Source organism: Euleptes europaea, chromosome 12 (genome assembly GCF_029931775.1).
Source record: "Euleptes europaea isolate rEulEur1 chromosome 12, rEulEur1.hap1, whole genome shotgun sequence".
NCBI lineage: Eukaryota > Metazoa > Chordata > Lepidosauria > Squamata > Sphaerodactylidae > Euleptes > Euleptes europaea.
This window is the reverse complement of record NC_079323.1, coordinates 22646316-22668348: the sequence shown is the minus strand read 5'-3', so window position 1 is coordinate 22668348 and position 22033 is coordinate 22646316. Positions and strand designations below refer to the sequence as shown.

Below are 22033 nucleotides of genomic sequence, written 5' to 3'. Positions count from 1 at the left end.
GTTTGTTTATGCCTCTGAAATCCATTGGGGAAGCAATACAGTATATGTTAAACGTGACTCAGAGCTCCTCCCTCATTTCTGTGGTTTGAAGAGCTAAATTGGGAAATGTTTTGCATGCTAAGCAGAGAGCCCAAAATCTGCAGTGCTCCCATAGCTTAACTGTTGGACTTTGGACCTGGGAGATGAACCAGATCAGTGCTCATTCCCGATGTCCTAGGGTGAAACTAGGCATTCCAAGGGACATCAGTGGTCAATTTCCCAGTGCTTTATTTTATCTCAACAGGGGAGGGCGGCTGGATCACTGCAGTGCTGCTGAATCAGGGCAGGGTTAACCTTTCCCTCCTGTGCTGTTTTCGTAAAGGCAATGAACCCCTACCCTTTTAGGTTCCTACTGTGACAGGATGGGGAGAGGCAGTCTGATTTGGCACCACACCCCTGATCCAGATTGCAACCTCCCCTCCCCATGGCTGTGTTTAACACTAAAGAAAACATCTGGAGATCCGATCGTGGATCTCCCAAAAAGCCCTAGCACGTGTTTACTGGAGTCCTGAGTTTGACTCCTTGGTGCGTGGCAGAATGCAGCTTCTGGAGGTGACTTCGTTGAGAGCTGCCCTCCTTGGGCAAGAGTCTGCAGCTACTGTCCTAAATGTTTTTTTCAGATTAATTGCTTTATTTAAACCCTTATTTGCTAAGGAAATTACCTCAAGCTCACATGCTTTATCCAAACAAAATTCTTAATTTAACCGTAAGTGCAGACTCCTCAAACGGGCAATAAGCAGGAAACATAGAGAATTCAGAGGAACAATACTATTTCATTATTGAAGGAATTGCTAACCATTAAAAAGAACTACAAAGACGGTAAACTGGAGGAAAAAAGAGGCTTTATATAAAAATTGGAGGAGCTTTATTACAGCTATAAACAACAATGATAATTCAGCCTTCTGGTGGACTGTGAATTCTCTAAGTAATGGCTATGTCAGAGTCCCCGCATGTATCCCGTCATCAGTCTGGGTAGCTTACTTCAAGAGCCTTTTCTCCTACTCTGTGGAAAACCAAGGTCTTATACCTGTAGCACCTTCTATTTTGCTGAATTCCTAGTCAGATGTGTCTCCTAATGAAATTAAACCGCTCATTGATCGCTTACGCTCAGGGTAAGCCCCAGGTTCTGATCTAATCCCCTATGAACTTTTTAAAGTCAATAGTAAATGGTGGGCCGACATTCTTGCTCCTGTATTTACACAAATTAATGCATCAGGAGCCATTCCAAAATCTTGGAGACATACTATTATCATCCCAATCTTCAAAAAGGGTCAGCGCTCTGACCCAAGCTGTTATCGTCCAATCAGCCTTTTGTCTTGCTTAGGCAAATTGTATTTGCTCTACTTATTAAAGAGGCATTTGGACTGGGTTGAGAGTAAAGACATCCTTGGCTGGGAGCAGATTGGCTTCAGAAGGGGTTGGTCTGTTACGGACCATTGTTTAGTGCTCTCTCACTTAGCCGAGAAATATTCCTCCCCGCAAAATGGCACCCTTTACGTAGGTTTTATGGATCTTAAGGGAGCTTTTGATACCATCCCAAGGGAGAGGCTATGGTTGAAACTATCACATTCTATGGATAGGAGGTTACTATGGTTCATTCAACAATTTCATACTGACCTCACAGCTCAGGTTCACTGTGGCGACCAAGGAGAACTAACTGAGCCCTTTGAACTGGTCAAGGGAGTTAGACAAAGTTGCCTCCTTGCTCCTCTCTTGTTTCCTCTATACCTGAATGATATGGCAACCAGTTTCTCAGAGTCTTGTCACCCCCTAAAACTTGCAAGTCATCCCACCCCAATTCTACTCTATGATGATGATGCAGTTCTCCTGTCCCACACAAGAATTGGTTTGAAAAGATCTTTACAAACCTTCTCTGAGTACTGCTCTAGGGAAGATCTTAAAATAAACCATCATAAATCTAAGATTATAATTTTCACTAAGAGGAGAAAAATGCCTCTTTTTTGCTGGGTAGTAGACGGCTTTGAGGTTGACCAAGTCAAGGAGTTTGTTTACCCTGGCATTCTTTTTCCCCATAACCTAAATTGGAATGCCCATCAAAAAGCAGTGTCCAACAAAATTAAACCTGGGGTTGGTGCTATTGTCAACCTTTTCCACACCAAAGGTGACAAATATATTCCAGGGGCTATTCAGGTTTTTAATCTAAAAATTATCCCAATTATTCTTTTTGGTTTTGCCATCTGGATAACAGTTGTCAATGAACCTATAGATCGTCCATTGCTTCAGTTCTTACGAAAACTCCTAAACGCCCCTCGATGTGTTGCTGGCGTTACTGTTCGTTCCGAGTTTGGCCAAATGTCACTCGAAGCTAGGGCATGGTTGGCTGCCTTTAAACTACACCTTAAACTGTGCTTTAGCACTGAGGGGTTCCTAGCTTCTCTGAAGCACGACCCTTTTAAATCCTCATGGCAAAAAATCTTAGATGAGAAACTGTCATTGTTGGGCTTCTCGCAGGATAAGTTATTAGATCTTGGGAAAACTGAAGCTTTCACCAAAATTAAAAAGCGCATTAGAGCTTGATTATAACAGCACTACTTTTCGTGCTCTCCGCGTTTGTTCATCCCAGTTCTTTGGAATACCACCACCACGTGGTTTGCCTGCTTATACATATTATTGACAACTCCTCGTCTTTCTAGAGCCTTTTGTTTAGCTGGGTTGAATGCTAACCCCTCTATGGTTATGCAGGGCAGAATTTTGAATATACCGTATCCAGACAGGACCTGTCCGTGCTCTTTTGGCTTTATCGATTCACTAGCTCATGCCCTTTTGGAATGCCGCTTTTACGAGGAGCTTCTATCACATTATATCTCCCCCCTTTTAACATACAAATCTAATGCCTCTGTGTATGACATAATGCCTTTTCTACTAAGCAATAGGGATCCCAAGGCTACATTGTCAGTGGCAAGATTTGTTTCAGTCCTTATATCCCTCAAACACTAGATATATGCTGCTCAAGATCAATGGATCAAGGAGCTTCTAAGGGATAAAAGGAAAGGATCTCCCATGTAACATGTAGTTTGACTCTTAGCTCCTATCTGAAAAACAGCAATATTAACCACCAATCTCATAGGGTTGTTGTGGGGGTAAATATAAAATAAGGGTTGGAAAGCAATTGAGCATGTTAAAAGGGATATAGGAAAAGAGATGCAAAATTTTATAATTACTGGGGTGACTCCTTCCCCTGTCCTCCCACCCAACTGACCAGAGTTTGAAGCTTTTCTCCAGGCAAAGCAGCCTTCCTCCAAAATAAGCCGCTCTTCTGTTGGAGGAAGAGACATTTAAGTTGGAGAATGACTCCTCAGGCTGGAGGAAGGCTCTCTGGAGGATGGTTGGAACCTCTCAATTATAATCTTTTAGTCCTATAACACTTTTCCCAGCACTAACAGATCACATTTTGTGTCATCCTGTTGCCTGAGGTGGTGGTTAGGCTGAAAGCTGATTCTCACTTTGCATTTTATGTTCATGCGTATCCAGCCAAGTGCCAAATACATGAACCTCTCATAAAGATTCAAGGGCATGCTTGTAAAATTGGATGTAAAATAACTGGTAGCAAGAGCTCTGCTCTTTTCCCCGTTACTGACGCCAAAAATTACCATTCATTTTCTCATTCCCCATGTGATGCCTAGCAGGATTGCAAGGATTATAAGAACAATATGAAACTGATTGAGTGCTTAGAGGACTTGTTACATAAATGTGAAGATTCACTGCATATGCATTTGCTAGTTCTTAGATGCAAGAGAACAAAGGTTGCTTTCAGGGGCTGCCTGTCCACTAGGTGGCCCTAGGTGATTGTCCAGGGCACCAGAGGTGGAGGGTTGCCAGTCACCCTAGCCACCTGCTGCCCAGCCTCCCACCTGAGGCATCTGGGCTGCCCTGGGAGGCGGCCCCACTGGGTGCCCAGCAGGGAGCCTGCTCCCTCTTCTTCCTCTCTCTCTCTTGGGTGAGCCCAGACGGGCTTGTCCTAACCTTGTTCCTCGTTCCTTCTGTCACACTTGGCCTTTCCTGAATAATAATAATGGGGGGAGTCAGGTACTAAATGTGCAAGGCAAACAAAAAAAACTGGTACCCAACTTATGGTATGTAATTATACTCAGTACATGTGTTCATGCATTTGTATATATGAAAATCAATTCAATAGTAACAAAGGTACATATTACATTTGTAATGCAGTCTTACAAATGAACACCTTTTAATCCAGACTAAATACAAAATAAACAGAGGCTATCTTGCTTTTTCTTGCTTTTACATAGCGTTTCTTCACATGATAGATGAAAAGGAAATATAACCTCCATTCATTTTAGTCTGGATTAAAGGTGTTAATTTGTAAGACTGTATTACAAATGACCCTAGAAGCTAGAATGAACTGAACTGACCCTAGAAGCTAAAATGACTAAACTGAGGCTATCGTATGTTGGTCACGTCATGAGACGACAAGAGTCACTGGAAAAGACAGTCATGCTAGGAAAAGTTGAGGGCAGCAGGAAAAGAGGAAGACCCAACAAGAGATGGATTGACTCAATAAAGGAAGCCACAGCCCTCAGTTTGCAAGATTTGAGCAAGGCTGTCAAAGATAGGACATTTTGGAGGACACTGATTCATAGGGTCGCCATGAGTCGGAAGCGACTTGACGGCACTTAACACACACACACATTTCAAATGTACTATGTACCTTTGTTACTATTGAATTGATTTTCATATATACAAATGCATGAACACATTGGCCTTTCCTGACAGTAATGGAAGGATGAGGAGGCCAGCTGCCACTTCCCTGCCACCCTTCTCCACGCAGGGCAAAGAGGGGTGGGTACCTTGGGCCAGCCTTGGCTGCTTTATTTAGCCTTGTTGTGAATGCCAAGCTTCTGCCTTTTGTACACAGTCACATCTGTCTTGTCTTTGAGTCTTCCTGCTTTGCTCTAGCCTTTCGGCATAGCAGTCTCTTGTTCTGAACCTGACTTAACATTCTTTTGTTTCCTCATAGAAAAGACACAAGGCTGACAGTACAGTGAACAAAAAGAAAGCGGTTGGTAAGGTCATATTTTAAATTCCTTTAAAAAACAACAACAAACCCACCCAATGTAACTGGAAGGAAAAGACCTAACCATAGAGTAATTACTTTATTCTTAGTTTGGGTGTTAGAAACTAGGAATGTTTGAGGAAGTTCCAAGAATGTGTACCTTAAAAACCTTGGTTGCCACATGCTAACATTAACTATAAATGATAAAGGTCAAGGATTGACAGTAAATACCCAGTACTCTCAATACAACATGGCGGTGATTAGTCATGACTGGACATTTTATTGTTTGTCTAGCCAACGTAAAGACCTGTATCCTACCACTTCACCACCCAAAGTTGGGAGCCTTCCTCCAACTTAAGAGGTTTTATCTCCAAAGGAAGAGGCAGGTGGTGGAGGAAGGTTCCTTAGGCTGCAGGCAGTTCCTCCAGCCTAGAGAAGGATAACACCCATTGAGTACTGGGGTGGTGTAAAGTGCCGTGAAGTCGCAGCTGACATATGGCGACCCAGTAGGGGTTTCAAGGCAAGAGACTAACAGAGGTGGTTTGCCATTGCCTTCCTCTGCATAGGGACCCTGTTATTCCTTGGTGGTCTCCCATCCAAGTACTAACCAGATCCGACCCTGCCTAGCTTCTGAGATTTGACAAGATCAGGCTAGCCTGGGCCATCCAAGTCAGGGCTGAGTACTGGTTATTAAAACACATCTGACCATACTGAGTATGGTCATTAAAATGATATTACTCTTGCCAGCTCACCTAAGGCTGCATGTTCCATTAGCAAAAGGAACATTCTGCAGATAGAACAGCCTCTTATTCCAATGGAACACATCCAATGATGATGGAATGTGCCCCAAGCCAATGAAATATTCTGCGTTTTGAGTCGAGTGGTAGGATACAATCCATGGTCTTGATTATACATTCTCTTATAACTTCTTTTAGCCTGTTTTAATCACTTGTTCTTGCTCTGTATTTATTGCTCCTTTTTATTTGCTGTCTTGGGTGATGGCTGATTTGGTTCTGGATAAACGTGATGTGAAATGATTGCTACTGCCTGTAGATACGCAACTTTACACAACTAATTAACACAGCCATAATCGGCATTAATAGAGTTAGAAGAAGAAGAAAAAACATGCTTGTCTGCAATATCCTACCATATTTACTTATACAGAATAATTCACATTGGACATATATTGAAAATGAGCTGTATCAGTACATGGGGGTCAGTTTCCTTTAAGTGATTTTAAGCAAAGGCAATCAATATGTGAAATAGTCATTACATTGATTTATACAGTTACTGTCATCTTTCATTTTTATACACTCTTGAATTCACTATTGGTTGAGTTGTGCGAGAAGGGTTTTATTTTTTTTACCTGATGAGCTGAATGTTCTCTTCAGATGCCTATCTGTTTCATTTGTTTCCTAGACATCAGTGTGGTATCTGGATGAGAGTACATTATCACTACTGCAAATTAGTAGAATAATGTAGGATGGAATCAACAGCAATTGTGGGGGGAAATCTGCCCCAACAACAACAAAAAGGGAGAATTAAACTCAACTGAAAAGTTGAATCCAAACTAAAAAAAACTAAAATTTGGTCCTTATTTGGTCTTACTCTGGTAATTGTATGACTTCACATCAACTGTGTATGAGTTTTATGTATTTACTGATTGTGAATGACTCGCCTATGATATAGGCCTTATGTTTTTAACTTTACTGTGCACCATATTAAAATTTATATATTTGTAATTTTAGTGTTTTTTAGCTCAACGCTTTTGGTTTGGAAAAATCTTCCCCACCACCTGCCAAGGCAGCTAAGGAAAGAAGGCAGCCATTGGCTGCAGCAGGCTTGCTGGTAAAGCACTATGGGAAGAGGCAGATGGGAGTTCAGTTGTCCACCCACGCTTGTCCCCTAAATTGGTCCTTCAACAAAACCAGTTGCCCACCAGTAATGTGGATAGGATGCGTTCATTTGTTGATAATCAATTCTGAAAAGGTTAAAGATGTTTTTTTTTTCAGTTTTAAGAAATGGGATGTGGCAAAACATTATGTGGAAAGAGGTAAGATCGATTTTTAAAAAACACGTTCTAGGAATTAGTCACTTTTTGCGTGGGTAATTGATGAATTGATAGTCAGTGTGGGTGGGGTACCAAAATGGATGCTGAATGTTCTCCATTGCCACGTCTTCTAGCAGCAGTCTAGTACATCTCAGGAATTATTTCATTTCCCCCCCTTTTTCATTCCCAGACGAGTATTGATTAATAATGCAGATACGCAACTTCCTTTGTAGTACTGATTTAATAATTTCATCAAAATATTTATATTCAGCCTTTCCCTGATCAAAGAGGGTTCAACGTGCCTTATAAACTGCATCTGCCAAAAAAGACAGTGCAAAAACAATGAAAACTTTGCAAAGCTTTGTAAAGCTTGTCTTCTTTGGAAGGTTGTTCTAATGGGAAGGATGCTATTGCTGAAAATGCCTGGTTGGGCTGCAGGGAGATGTTGTAGCACTGGGGCAGAGGAACAGACAGGAAGAACTTGTGGAGGATCAAGCTTGGTGAATAAGTGTGTATCAGGAGATATTTTGACCACAGAAGTGGAGAGAGCTGGGGCCATGTACAATGAGACTTCTGCATATATTCAGGCAAGCCCAGAATATCTCTAATTTCTATTCCAACAAGCAATTAATAATGCATTGCCTTAAACCTTTTGCAAAAAAGAGGGTCACCAAACCATTTCATGAAGCTAATTATATAAAATGAAGTAATAAAAATCCTGCAAGCCAGGAAAGATGATGCCATGGCTACCTTTCACCTCTTAGCTCATGTTTGTTTGTTTATTTATTTATTTGTTTTGTGATTTATAACCCGCCTTCCCCTGCCGAAGCTGGCTCAGAGCCTCTTGTCTTATTCTGCAGGGAAGACCGGTAGACATGCACAGAATGGACATATTTCATTTAGTTTCATTTTTAATTGGTGTAGAGATCTGTACGGTATGCAAATTTGTAAGACCCAAGAAGAGATTTTGCTACTGAATGTGTTGATAAAAATGGATGAGAAAGAAGACTTGAACTGTCTTGGCCAAAGAAAAATTGTTTTGACTTTTGGAAAACAAAATATGCTTCAAAATCTCAAGTGTAAAGAGCTTCTGTGGTAGCTTTGTCAGACAACTGACAATTAAGTTATAAAAATCTTTGTTCAGGAAAATAGAACAGGGCTTTTATTTGTTCAGACCGCTTAAATCAGGGGGGTCGAACTCAATTGTTACGAGGGCTGGATATGACATTAATGTCACTTGGTCGGGCCGGGCCTTGCCTTGCCATGCCAGCCCAGATCAAGAGTGGGTGTGTGTGACTGACTTGGCTGGCTTGCGGGCTGGATAAGAGCTCTCTTGGGGCCGGATCAGGGCCTTATGTTTGATACCCTTGGCTTACATGTCATTGCAGTCCATTGTGTTTCAGCAGATTTAATCTATGCTTAGGTTTGCTGTCTGACACCCTGCAGCAGCGTGTAGTGGAGTTGCGAGTTTGTAAACATGCAAGAGGGATGTGAGGCCTAGTTATTGAATATCCCCCCAAAGTCAAACACTTTTCCTTTACACGTGCCACTGGAAACTCAAGTATACACTTGCTGTGTCAGGTGTGAATCATTGGTGGCTCTGGAGTAGCACCATCATCAGAAGGCTTGTTCCTCAGGACAAAGAACAGGAAAGAGCGGAGTTGGTCCGGCATTTCTGTGCTCTGACTGTTCCTGTATAGTACGATTGACTCTCCTCCTCCCCCTTTTCTCTCCACCTTTCCCTTTGATGCCCTGGATCTTTTTTTCTGAGAATACCTGATGTAATTTCATCAGTGTCCACTCCACTTCTTCCAGTCGTCCAGCTTGGCTGGTTGGTAAGGAGTGTGGAACCCAGTGTCATAACTTTGCAGTGAAAGATTACGAGAACTGCATATCCGTTAGGGCATGCCATTGTTTTTCCTGTGTGGGTCTGGAGGACTGACTAACAGTGTGGCTGGATTCTCTCTCCTCTCTCTGTATTAATTTTCTCTTTTTATGCTGCTGCACTCCTGCCCCTAAATCGCTAGGTGGCAGTGGGAGATATTGTCAAGGTCACCAATGGGCAACACATCCCAGCAGACATGATCATTTTATCTACCAGGTCAGATATGCTGAGTGGGTGTGCCACAATGGTTCTGCTAAACTGAGGCTCTGGAGAAAGATTACTGTTGTTGTTTTAAGAACATTTCTGCCCTACTTTTTGTTGTTGTTTAAAAAACGCACCATAGACTCATAGAGTTGGAAGGGACCACCAGGGTCATCTAGTCCAACCACGTGCACAATGCAGGAAATTCACAACTACCTCCCTACCCCCACATCCCCAGTGACCCCTACTCCATGCCCAGAAGATAGTCAAGATGCCCTCCTTCTCATCGTCTGCCTAAGGTCATAGAATCAGCATTGCTGACAGATGGCCATCTAGCCTCTGCTTAAAAACCTCCAGGGAAGGAGCGCTTGCCACCTCCCGAGGAAGCCTGTTCCACTGAGGAACCGCTCTGTTAGAAAATTCTTCCTAATGTCTAGACAGAAACTCTTCTGATTTAATTTCAACCCGTTGGTTCTGGTCCGACCTTCTGGGGCATCAGAAAACAACTTGGCACCCTCCTCTATATGACAGCCCTTCAAGTACTTGAAGATGGTGTCTTGCAAATAATAAATACAAATCGCGCAGAAATAGCCCTTAGAGTTGAGCATTTTCAGTTTTAAGATTAGATTTGATTTATTGGATTTATAGGCCGCCCTTTCCTGGCCAAAGCCAGGCTCAGAGCCGGTTCACAACCTTTTAAAACAATTTAAAACCAATCCATAAATTATATAACAATTACAACAATAAAACCAGGTGCTCTCTACTATAACAGCAAACAATACATCTGTAATAATAACATAAGCAGCAATAACATTTATACCATTAGCAGGAGCGGCAGAGAGAGGAGGAGGAGGGAAGCTCAGTCAGATGGAAAACTGTCACTGTCCTCAACCATATGCCTGGTGGAACAGCTCAGATGTAATTCCTTTCGCCTCTTACTAGCACAGGTCACGGCCAGGCATTTCTAGCTCTTCATTGTCAAAATGGTTTTTGCTGCACTACTACCTGTTTAATAGAGTAAAAACAAAACCACTTCTGAAATGGAGGGTGCATTACTACCTTTGCTGTAGTGGGTGCTGTCATACTTTGGCCTTGACTTAAGGTGTACAACCAAAGAGGTTGGCAATCATTGGTCTAAAATCTCCAGGGCTACCCTCAATGCCACAGGTGAAATATGTAATTTACGAAAAATATACTATGTGAGATCCTGCCAATTCATGGGAGCCAGATAGTGCACGGTTTTTCCAGACCTGCATCACTTAGTTTTCAGGATGGATGATTTTCATTTGAGAAGGGCCCACATCAATCATCTTGCAGATTTGGTTCTTCTGCTCAGATTTTACCAGAAGCAGCCACACACACAACACTACCACAGTGATCATTTGTTAAAGGGAGCAGGGATGAACAGCAGTAGAGAGAACTGGTTAGACATGGAAGAGGCTCCATCTGGCAATCCAAATCTCACAATCCTGAATATCACTTCTCGCCAGGGATTAGGGGGTCTGTAGTTTTCTCTGTCTCCTGAATTGACTTGGGAGGCAGTCCCGTTATCCAAACAGGACATGATAACTGGGAATATGGGGCTCGTATTGCTTTTTAACGGAGTGTTCTTAGCTTCCCTCAACTTAACTCCAGTCATTTATTCCCCTCCCTCACAAATATAAGCTTTTGTTTAATTGGGATGCAAGGAGAATTAAAAGAGAGGAGGTGCAGATTCGGTGATTAATGTGTGGGGTTTTTTTAAGTGCTCAGAAGGGCTGCTTATAGAAATATTTTTTCTCCAGATTGAGGCTGAGGGGTTCACCCTACTGTGTTACTTATTGTGTGAACTGAGCCTAATATTCCCTTTTTATTCTTTGTGCTGCCTTGGATTGCTTTTTAGGAACATTGCATCATTATTTACATAAAACACTGTAGAGATGTTTACGTTTTTGCAGCAAAAGCCTCAGTTCACCAGAGTCTGCATGCTCTCAATGTGGTGTGTTTCCCGGTTTTGGATAAAGCGTTTGTTGTCTTAATTCGTTTTTGTCTGTGTGCATATTTAAAAAAGATCTTTGGCCAGCAAATCCCATGTGCTAAAAAAATAAACATCAAATTCAATTAATAGTTTGTGGGGGAAAATCAATTGTCGTCTTGTTCTGGAAATCGGGTGTGCATTGTTAATTCTTTCATTTGGCAGGCTTCCCTTTTGCCATAGGCTATTGTGAAAGCATGGTGCAAAGTAATTGTGCAGTTGATAGATAAATAAAATGTTGTCATACTTTTACAGTGAACCGCAGGCAATGTGCTATATTGAAACATCCAATCTAGATGGGGAGACTAATCTTAAAATTCGACAGGTAAATACTAATTGTTTTATTTCCATTTTTGAAAGCCTGTGAGATAGGGCTGACAGCTCTGGGTTGGGAAATACCTGGAGATTTTGGGGGTGGAGCCTGAGGAGGGCAGGGTTTGTGGAGGGGAAGGACTTCTATCGGGTATAATGATATATAGTCCACATTCCAAAATGGCAATTTTCTATGTGTGAACTGATCTCTGTCGCCTGGAGATCAGTTGTAATAGCGGGAGATCTCTAGGCACCACCTGGAGGTTAATATCCCTAAATTCACCACGATAGGTGCTGGAATAGTTATTCTTACACAAAAACAGCACACCTGCTCCACATTCAAAACAACAAATTACTAAAAATAATTTCACAAAAAACCAAAAGTAGTCTGTATAAATTATATTGTGGTTCCAACTTAAGTAAGGTTCAATTACCGATTAATATATTCTTATTGTTAGGAATGTTAGCGTCACATATTAAGTGTTATGGATATGTGACGCTAACATTCCTAACAATAAGAATATATTATTAGGTAATTGAACCTTACTTAAGTTGGAACCACAATATAATTTATACAGACTACTTTTGGTTTTTTGTGAATTTTTTTTTAGTAATTTGATGTTTTGAATGTGGATCACCTGGAGGTTGGCAACCCTACTGTAAGATGACAGCTAGGGATGGCAGAGGCACTTGGGCTGGTAGTCAAGAAGAAATGCACAGCTAAATGTCTGAATGTTGATTTTTCTGTTCAAGTAGCACCCTAAAATTATACTAGTTTCCTTACTTGGCATGACAGAAAGGCCTGCGAGAAAATGGGGGAGGGGCATGAAGGAACAGTCCTGAGTGTGTGTGTGTGTGTGTGTGTGTGTGTGTGTGTGTGTGTGTATATATATATTTTACTTCTAGTGTTTTATTGTTTTGTTTGTGAGCTGCCTCACAGGGTCAGCATGCTTGGGAACATTAGCTCCCCAAGGACAAGTCGGGTCAGGGAAACCCTGACCAGACTTGTGTCAAAGTAACGTCTAGTTTGATCCTTGGAATCCCATAGGACTGGCTCTTAAGCCTGAAGAGTGGCTATACATAAGGCCTGATAGAATTCCATCTGACTGCAGGGTTTCAAATGCCTATGTGATAATTTCCTGTGTGCTCAACTCACAGCAAATCAAGCATGACTTGTATTGAGAGATCTATTAAATGAACAAAAACACAGAAACAAGGAGTAATTGAAAGAGCGTATGAAAACTATTGACTGTATTTGATTTCACTACCAGGGTTTTGATTCTTGAGTTAAGGAAGTTATTTTTGTGGTCTGAAGTCTTGTGACCATTTACCATCCAAGAGTGATGTACATGCATGCATTTAGAAACAGCCCAAAGTGAAGACGGGTCTGTTATGCTTTGATGTCATTAGGCAGATGCATGTTGAGCAATCTAGATTGGAAACTAATGAGGTCCAAGTGGGCATGTGTTGGTACAGTGCATTTGTTGACAATCCTTCCTCCATATGGGCTGTGCCACCCTAGATAAACATATGATTCCCATAATGTGCCATAGGGACAAATGCAGAGTGAATGTGTGCTGATTTAATTAGTCCATCAGAGCCCCGGAAAAGAAGATCCTACAACTCATCTAGGAGGGCAGATCCGTTGCATACCAGAAGTTCTAAGTTTCTTTCCCAGCATCTGTAGATCTTTTATCTCAAGTTTTGTTTGAGAACCTGAGATCTTGGATAGCTGCTGCCAGTTAGAACAGATCAGTGGGGAGCTACATGGACTAGTATTTTGATTCATTATAACATGCCATTGCATCCCAATATGTTCTTCCGTAAGGCATGATTAGATAAACAAGTAATGATTTGATGGCCGTGGTTCCTTGCAGGGCTTGACACTGACTGCTAGTCTCCAATCAAGAGAAGAGTTGATTAAAGCGTCTGGGAGGATAGAGTGTGAAGGGCCCAACCGCCATCTTTACGACTTCACTGGAAACCTGCGTTTAGATGGCCAAAGGTATTTCTTTGACATTAGAACCTCTGTTGCCACTTTTCAAAAACTGTGTGTGAGGTTGGGTGTGTGGGAGGGCGCACTTGCCTGGGCAACTTGCACAGTTGGCACCCACAGCAAGCGGGGGGGGGGTGTCTTCCCTCCATGTGGCGCCCCTTTACCCTGGACAAAGGAGGTGTCCACTCTTCCTTGGAACTCCGTCTTTAAGAACGTCACCATGGTGCCCACAAAACAGGCTTTCTCAAGTAGTTACTTCACTTCTTGCCTTCAGCAGCCATCTTCCCTTGTTCCTCTCCGGATGACCACCCACAACGACGGTATACCATGGCCTTAAGGGCTTGTCCCAACTGTGGGACCCAACCTCTTATTCCATTCTGTGCCCATTTAGCTCAGAGTCCTTGTAGTTTGAGTGACACCCCTACACTGCCAAGGGCCACTGAGACAGCTAGCCACCCTGTTCTCACCGCACTGGTCCCAGGCCAAACCACCTGGTCAGTTGTCAGCATTTGTGCCTTACCTCTTGGGATCTCTTCCTGGGCTGTAGCCCATCCCATGCAGCAGGAGGGCATATACCTTCGGGTCCCTCTGCCACACTGTACCTGAGTTTTACTCTGGAATATTAGAGCAAACAATATATTAGGGGCCTGCTTGCAAGTTGCTTCAGATGCAGATGGGCAGCTGAGGGAAAGAGGCTTGTGTAAGGCTACCTAGTAAGTTTGGGGCAGCAGTGGGATTTGAACCAGGGCCGACATAGTGCAAGACATTTTCTTAGCCGCAACACCAGCTCCAGCTTTGCAAAGTGCCATATAGGTTTACAGTGATAGCACAGATCTTTCCATTCATTCACTCATTAACTTCTCCACTGAATTAGTTTCAGAGGGTAGCCATTGTTGGTCTGCAGTTGAAGAGCTAGATCCGAGTTCTGTAGCAGCTTCAAGAGCAACAAGATTTTGGGGGTGTAAGCTTTCGAGTGTCAGAGGTGGCATCTGACAAAGGGAGAGCTTATATCCCAAGAATCTTGTCCACTGAACCAATTAAACACTTGTTTTATTGGCTGGATAATGCCTATTTTAAATTTTCAGGACATCTTTTTGTAAGGCTACCTTTTTAACATTATGGGGTTTTTTTTCAGTCCAGCTCCAATTGGACCTGATCAGATCTTACTAAGAGGCGCACAGATAAGAAACACACAATGGGTTCTAGGAATAGTCGTCTATACAGGGCACGATACGAAACTTATGCAGGTAAAGTAGCTTTTTTGTCAACGGTATTTATTTGTTTACTTATTCCCGTTCTTAGTCTCCCTTGCTTGCTGAGACCCAAACCAGATTACAACGTTAAGAACAAGATAAAACATATGACCAACAGTGAAGAAATCTGGATTACAAATTAGAAAACGCACAAAACAGTGTAATGCATACAGTGTAACAGTATACAGGCTGATTATCCCTTATCCGGAAATCCTGATATCCAAAATGTTCCAAAATCCAAAACTTTTTGAGTGCCCACATAGGATAATAAAATGGCACGTGTGCAGGCTGGTCATACCAACAGCAGGTTTCCCCACGAAGACCCACATACACAAAATTATTAAAAATATGGTATAAAATTATCTTCAGGCTATGTGCATCAGGTGTATATAAAACATAAATAAATTTTGTGTTTAGACTTGGATCCCATCATCAAGATATCTCATTATGTATATGCAAATATTCCAAAATCTGAAAAAATCCAAAACACCTGTAATACAAAGAAATGGTGCAATGGGGCTGAATTGCAAAACTGGGAAACAGTGCAATGAAGATGAGGAACAGGGAGTTCAGCATTTGTTGACAATTGTTTTCATTCCAGGGCAGTGTTTGGTTGCTGGCTTTTTAACTGGCCTTTGCTGTATCTTTAACGTAGACTCGATATGCACGGATTAGCAAGCAAAACATTTCATGGCACAGAGATAAGTGCTACCACCTGCTAATTGCTACAGATCAGTCTTCTGCTAAGGGTGCGGCCTCAGAGTTCAGTGGCAAAGTCTGCAACCCTGCTGAAGAGTGAAGATTAAAAAACGAACCTTTACTCTTTTTATTGACCTCAGTCCTTGGTGACCAGAGTAGCACCCAACTTAAAGGCTGCTGGGAGTCATGAGGGAGAATCAGGCATGCTATCTCCAAATCTCTGCCCCTAAAGTAGAAGACAACACAATCTTGAGCAAACTGCCAGCACAAAACAGGACGGATTCCTCATGTGCAGAAGTGTATAAGTAAGGTTGCCTTTTTTCCCCTTCCTGGCAGGGCTCCTGAGCCTTTTAAGGGGGAAAAGACAGGTAAAACTTCAGGTTGTGAAGCTGTTCCAGATGCAGTGATGGGGAAAATTGCACCTGCTGAATTTCTGGAAGTACTGCATTAATAATAACTCATGCGCACTGCCAGGGGAAAAAATAGGCACCACATTTGTTAGCACTGCAGACATCTGTATGATGAAAAGCTCTCCAAGCATCTGCTATGTTTTTTTTTAAACCCACCAATGGGATTGCCATCCCTGCTGCCACCCTTGGCAGCAATTTTAAAAGGGCACCTCATCTTAATTTCCATTGTATTTATACCTGTGCCTGTGAAGTACTAGACCAACCACTGTTTAAAATTGGTCTCAGTGACACCGCAACCTGTAGTACTATTGCACTCACATTGGAAGCTGAGAGGCATCCTGTTTGTGGAGGAGAGGGCTATTCATGGCTACTAGTCATGATGCATACCTGTTCTCTCCAGGATCAGAGGAGCATGCCGAATATATGAGGTGTTGTGAAACACAGGCAGGACGATGCAGCTGCAGTCGTCTTGTTTGTGGGCTTCCTAGAGGCACCTGGTTAGCCACCATGTGAACAGACTGCTGGACTTGATGGACCTAGGTCGGATCCTGCATGGCCTTTCTTATGTTCTTATGTTGATGCAGCAGCATGAGCCAGTGCAAATAACCCAGCACTGGGTGTACAACATGGCACAGCAACATTGCACAAGAGGTGTGAAGCAGAATAGGCACTGGTTGGACTGAGGGCACGAAGAGGCAGAAAGGTGACCAGCTGAGGCTGGGTTTGATGTTATAGCAGGCACAGGCTGCTGTCAAAAACAGCAGCCCTTCCAGTGCAATCCTGTGCAGAGTTACTCTAGTTGAAGCCCATTAATCCCATAAGGCACAGAACATAAGAACATAAGAAAAGCCCTGCTGGATCAGACCAAGGCCCATCAAGTCCAACAGTCCATTCACACAGTGGCCAACCAGGTGCCTCTAGGAAGCCCCCAAACAAGACGACTGCAGCAGCACCATCCTGCCTGTGTTCCACAGCACCTCATATAATAGGCATGCTCCTCTGATCCTGGAGAGAATAGGTATGCATCATGACTAGTATCCATTTTAACTAGTAGCCACGAGTACCCCTTTCCTCCATGAACATGTCCACTCTCCTCTTAAAGCCCTCCAAGTTGGCAGCCATCACCACAATTTAACTATGCATTGTGTGAAAAAATATTTCCTTTAATCTGCTTTGAATCTCTCACCCTCCGGCTTCAGCAGATGACCCCGCATTCTAGTATTATGAGAGAGGGAGAAAGGTTTCTCCCTGTCCACTCTCTCCACACCATGCATAATTTTATAGACCTCTATCATGTCTCCCCTCAGCCGCCTTCTTTCCAAGCTAAACAGCCCTAAGCGCTTTAACCGCTCCTCATAGGGCAGTTGCTCCAGTCCCCTAATCATTTTGGTTGCTCTTTTCTGCACCTTCTCAAGCTCTGTAATATAAAGGCTTAGGCTACACTAATTCTCTTTAGGATTGCACTATACATCTTGCTTCCTTTCTCATTACCAGTAATGTTGAATGCTAATTGGAGATGGGGAAATGTCTTGTGAATGGCTAAAGATTACATGGAAGAGTAGAGAAAAAAATGAAAAATGTCTGTTTTCAGCAGTAGGCATGAGTTTGCTATAATCTCTGGGTCCAACCTGAGGATTTCTGTACTAAGCAGCTGCTTCTGTCCTTTATAATGAGTTTGGTTGATCATTGTTTATTTATTTAAAAGATTTCAAAACCTGTGCTTCTCCTCCTAAATGTGCTTACATTTTTGTTCCTTTGCAGAATTCAACCAAAGCTCCCTTGAAGAGATCAAACGTGGAAAAAGTGACCAATATGCAGATTCTTATTTTGTTTTGCATCCTCGTTGTCATGGCTCTCGTGAGTTCTGTGGGTGCCTTATTCTGGAACAGAACCCATGGCAAAGTTGTCTGGTACCTTGGCTCAAATGGTAAGCAGGACTATGATGCATGATGCTGGTATGCACTGTTAAGAGACACATTGCCCCAAACAGGGAAGAGAGTAAGTAAAAGCAGTGAGCTTAGAAACAAGCATAGCTGTCCAAACACACATTTTGTCTGATCATCCCCAGACTTTGGTCTGCGAACCTCTGGGCTTCCTGGGAAGCACCTCTACAAGGAGACCAGTAATGGCAGACAACTATTCCTGAAAAACAACTTGCCTGCTATGGCCAATCTGATCCTGCAGTGCTCATCCACAGAGCAGGTAGCAGGATGCGTGTTCTGTCAATGTAGGCTGAGAATAAAAGATCAAAAGAAGAAGAGTTGTTTTTTAGATGCCAACTTTCTCTACCACTTAAGGCAGAATCAAACCGACTTAACAATCACCTTCCCTTCGCCACAACAGACACCCTGTGAGGTAGGTGGGGCTGAGAGAGCTCTAAGAGAGCTGTGACTAGCCCAAGGTCACCCAGCTGGCTTCATGTGTAGGAGTAGGGAAACCAACCCGATTCACCAGATTAGCATCCACCATCAAATGGAGGAGTGGGGGAATCAAACCCGGTTCTCCAGATTAGAGTCCACCGCTCCAAACCACCGCTCTTAAACACTACACCACGCTGGTTCAGACCTTCCCTGGGCCCTGTTTAGACTGTGTGCATGCTTCAGAATCCTCTACAATATTGCAGGCACTTAGAATTTCTTTGGAGGACAGGGCAATGTGGAAGAGTGATCCTTGATGGTGGGAAGTTTGAAAACTGTCACACCAAAGATCTCCTTCCTCCAACTAAGGTCTGTAGTGAAATAAACCCCAAACTGGGATGCTGGATTCATCGTTTTTATGTGTTATGGTGTCAGAGAGCATACCGTCACAGGTGCTAATCAGCAGGTCCCATTGAAACCTCTGCCTCATTTGCCAGGAAGGGAATAGGGCTCGCCTTCCTCTTAGTTGCTGCTCAGGGGTTGACATTCTTGCCCTGATGTGTTGGGGTGCTGCTGCCATCGATAGAATTGCTCATGAGCCATGATTACAGGTTGACTGAAACACAGCGGTGTGGGGCAGCTTTCACTGCTTTTCCAAAATGGCATCCATGGGCTGCTTGACAAGTACCTGGCCAGCCCTACTCCTGACCTGCGGTGGAACTGAGGAGGTTTTGGTGCAGATATTCTGACAAACAGGGCTTTGTGGAGCTTACTGATTATATTTTATGGCGAGTGAAAATGCTATCGGGTGAGGCAGACATTCAGACGACAAACGACTGCCTCTGAAACAGTGTGATGAATGTCTGACTTGATAGGCAGCGCCATTGTGAGCTCTTTCTCTCCGCTGTCGATTCAGAGACGTTTGCCAGTTGGGTAGGCCTATTGACAAAGCTCTAATCTCCTTGGAGGGCAGCAGCTCTCCTAGGAGACTTGTAGAGCGCCAGAAAACGCCCCATCTCAAACGGGCTTCAGTTGTTGCTTGTGGACAGAACGTTCATTTCAGTCTAATGGTTCCTTGTTGCTATTTTTTTTCTTTCTCTTAAAAATAGTCGTGCCAGAATTAGAACAAGAACAAAACTAAAAAAGGTTGGATGGTAAAATATTGTCGAAGGCTTTCACGGTCAGAGTTCATTGGTTCTTGTAGGTTATCCGGGCTGTGTAACCGTGGTCTTGGAATTTTCTTTCCTGACGTTTCGCCAGCAGCTGTGGCAGGCATCTTCAGAGTAGTAACACTGAAGGACAGTGTCTCTCAGTGTCAAGGGTGTAGAAAGAGTAATATATAGTCAGAAAGGGGTTGGGTTTGAGCTGAGTATTGTCCTGCAAAAGTATTGTCCTGTAAGTATCAAGATAATGTGCTAATGAGGGTATGGTATGTTAATATGGAACCATTGTATCCTGAAGTGATCTGTTAATGTGTGTAATCCAAAGCTAATCTGTATGGCTATTGTTGAATGTTGTCTTTGTCTGGAGGTTTTTCAGGGCAGGAAGCCAAGCCTTATTCATTCTTAAACTCTCCTCTTTTCTGTTAAAGTTGTGCTGATGTTTATGAATTTCAATGGCTTCTCTGTGCAATCTGACAAAATAGTTGGTAGAATTGTCCAGTCTCCAGACTCCAGACTCTGCTGCCCAGAGAAATGTTAAAGTTGAAAGAGTGGAAATGCTGCAGATTGTGAGTGGACTGGGACGCGCTCCTGCCTCCCTCTCTGCTCCTGCTGCCTGTTGTGTGTGTGTGTGTGTGTGTGTGTCTTGAAAATAGGTCATTTGAAAAGGACATGATCATCGTTGGCACTGATACAATAGCAATATTCTCAACATTTGATGAAAACAGTGACCGTGCCCTTCCTGACTTTCTGATATAGAATTAGAAGAATAATTTTAAAGGGCAATCCGTAACACTCTCCTCCAACACCACATTTCAAAGGAATCTATTTTCTTCCTATCAGCTTTCTTCACTGTCCAGCTTTCACACCCATACATAGTAATAGGGGTTACCTGGTTATTTTATGTAGCTGTTGTCAATTTGAACACAGTGCACAATGTTTTGCAAATTAAAAGTGTGACATGAATGCCAGGTGGTAGACATAAGCTCATTAGCTCAGAATCTAAGATAACAGTGTTTCTCAGGTGGAAGTATTAACATATTCATAGTTCTAGGACACACAAAAACAGGCCTGACTTCTGTGGGTGGATGTACAAAAAATATTTACAAAGTCCTGTTTTTTTTATGTTAGGAGGGGAAAAGCAAATGCCACAGCGGGTTTCTCAAAATGAAAGGCTGGTTCCCACCGAACTTCAGAAGCTGCTTGACCTTTGCTTCCCCCACCCCCCAAGCGAGTGGCGAAAGCTGAATTTCTGACAGTAAAGTTCAGAGGTGTTTGCATTCAGGGATTCTCTTTAGCAAAGTCAGAACACTGGGCCCTTTGGGAAATACCTGGACTCGCATTGTAAGCTATCAAGGGTGTTTATATCAGGCACCTGGCCCCTTTTCTTCACCTTTCTTTGCCTCTTCTGGAATTCTCATGGCAAGCTGTGCCTATATTTCACTACATGTGAGTTATGAAGCTGGTAACTTAAAACCACTGTTGATCTTTAATACTGAAAAATCTGTTCTTACACTTAGAAAATATGACATACGGGGCAAGTGCCTAATTTGATTCGGGCTACATCCAGCTTTGCTGTGATGGATCTCTCTGTCACCACCCCTGTTGTCATGTTGAGACGAAGGACTAGGGAGAGGTATTATGTTACAGCGAACGTTCAAAATGCATGAGGCTGTGCTGAATTTCCATTCAGAAAAGAAAATCAGGACAAGAAGGGCTTGTTTCAAGTGCAAAATGTTGCATGACTTCTCTTGTTTAACTTTCTTCATGTGATGGTTGCTTCCTGTCTCAAAGAAGGGGCATCTTCCTGAGGCGATCCCCTCCAGTCAGGAATTATAGAGGCAGTGTGAAGAAGTCATGTCTTTACACCGCCAGTCTTATTTGGGTCAGTGATGATGTCACAAAGCCAAATCAGAGAGAGGACACTCGTTCCTGCCTTCACACTGAGCAGGCATATACTTTTGCCCCATTTTGCTGATGCTGCCTGAGCAATTACTGAAATCACGCATGTGTTTTGTGTTCCCCCCTCAAATTTGTTGAACACTAACCCTCACATTTGAATACCAATAGACACTGGTGTTATTTTTGAATGCCCCAGTGTATATTTCCCTACTTTTCAGACATACACAAATGAACAAATTGTCAAATTTAATGCACAAAAATGGTCAGATCTAAGATTATTCACTAGCACAATCCATGTATTGTGCCAACTCTGGGGACTGGTATATTGATAGTTTTTTCAGGAGTGTTGAAGATGGTATGAGAGAGACATTGTTGCCCATACAGTGTAATTATACCAGTGTTGTCTGTCATTTAAAGAAAAGTTTTTTGGAGATGTGTGCGTACAACAAGATTAGTGACGCCTCTACCCCACACTGTTGTTTCTCTCCAGCCTAAAGCACATGAACACATGAAGCTGCCTTATACTGAATCAGACCCTCGGTCCCTCAAAGTCAGTATTGTCTACTCAGACTGGCAGCGGCTCTCCAGGGTCTCAGGCAGAGGTCTATCACATCACCTACTTGCCTAGTCCCTTTTAACCAGAGATGCCGGAGATTGAACCTGGGACCTTCTGCATGCCAAGCAGATGCTCTACCACTGAGCCACTGCCCCACTGAGCAAACA

The 22033-nt window shown here is 42.9% G+C and overlaps 1 protein-coding gene across 1 annotated transcript in view; it reads left to right on the top strand.

The window, feature by feature from the left end:
• Positions 1-22033, top strand: part of ATP8A2 (ATPase phospholipid transporting 8A2) — a 419645-nt gene that overhangs the window by 79623 nt on the left and 317989 nt on the right. The window contains 7 exon segments of the mRNA XM_056858410.1: positions 5036-5081; positions 7084-7124; positions 9149-9222; positions 11477-11546; positions 13411-13538; positions 14665-14776; positions 17653-17818. Of these exon segments, the coding sequence (XP_056714388.1) occupies positions 5036-5081; positions 7084-7124; positions 9149-9222; positions 11477-11546; positions 13411-13538; positions 14665-14776; positions 17653-17818 (637 nt within the window).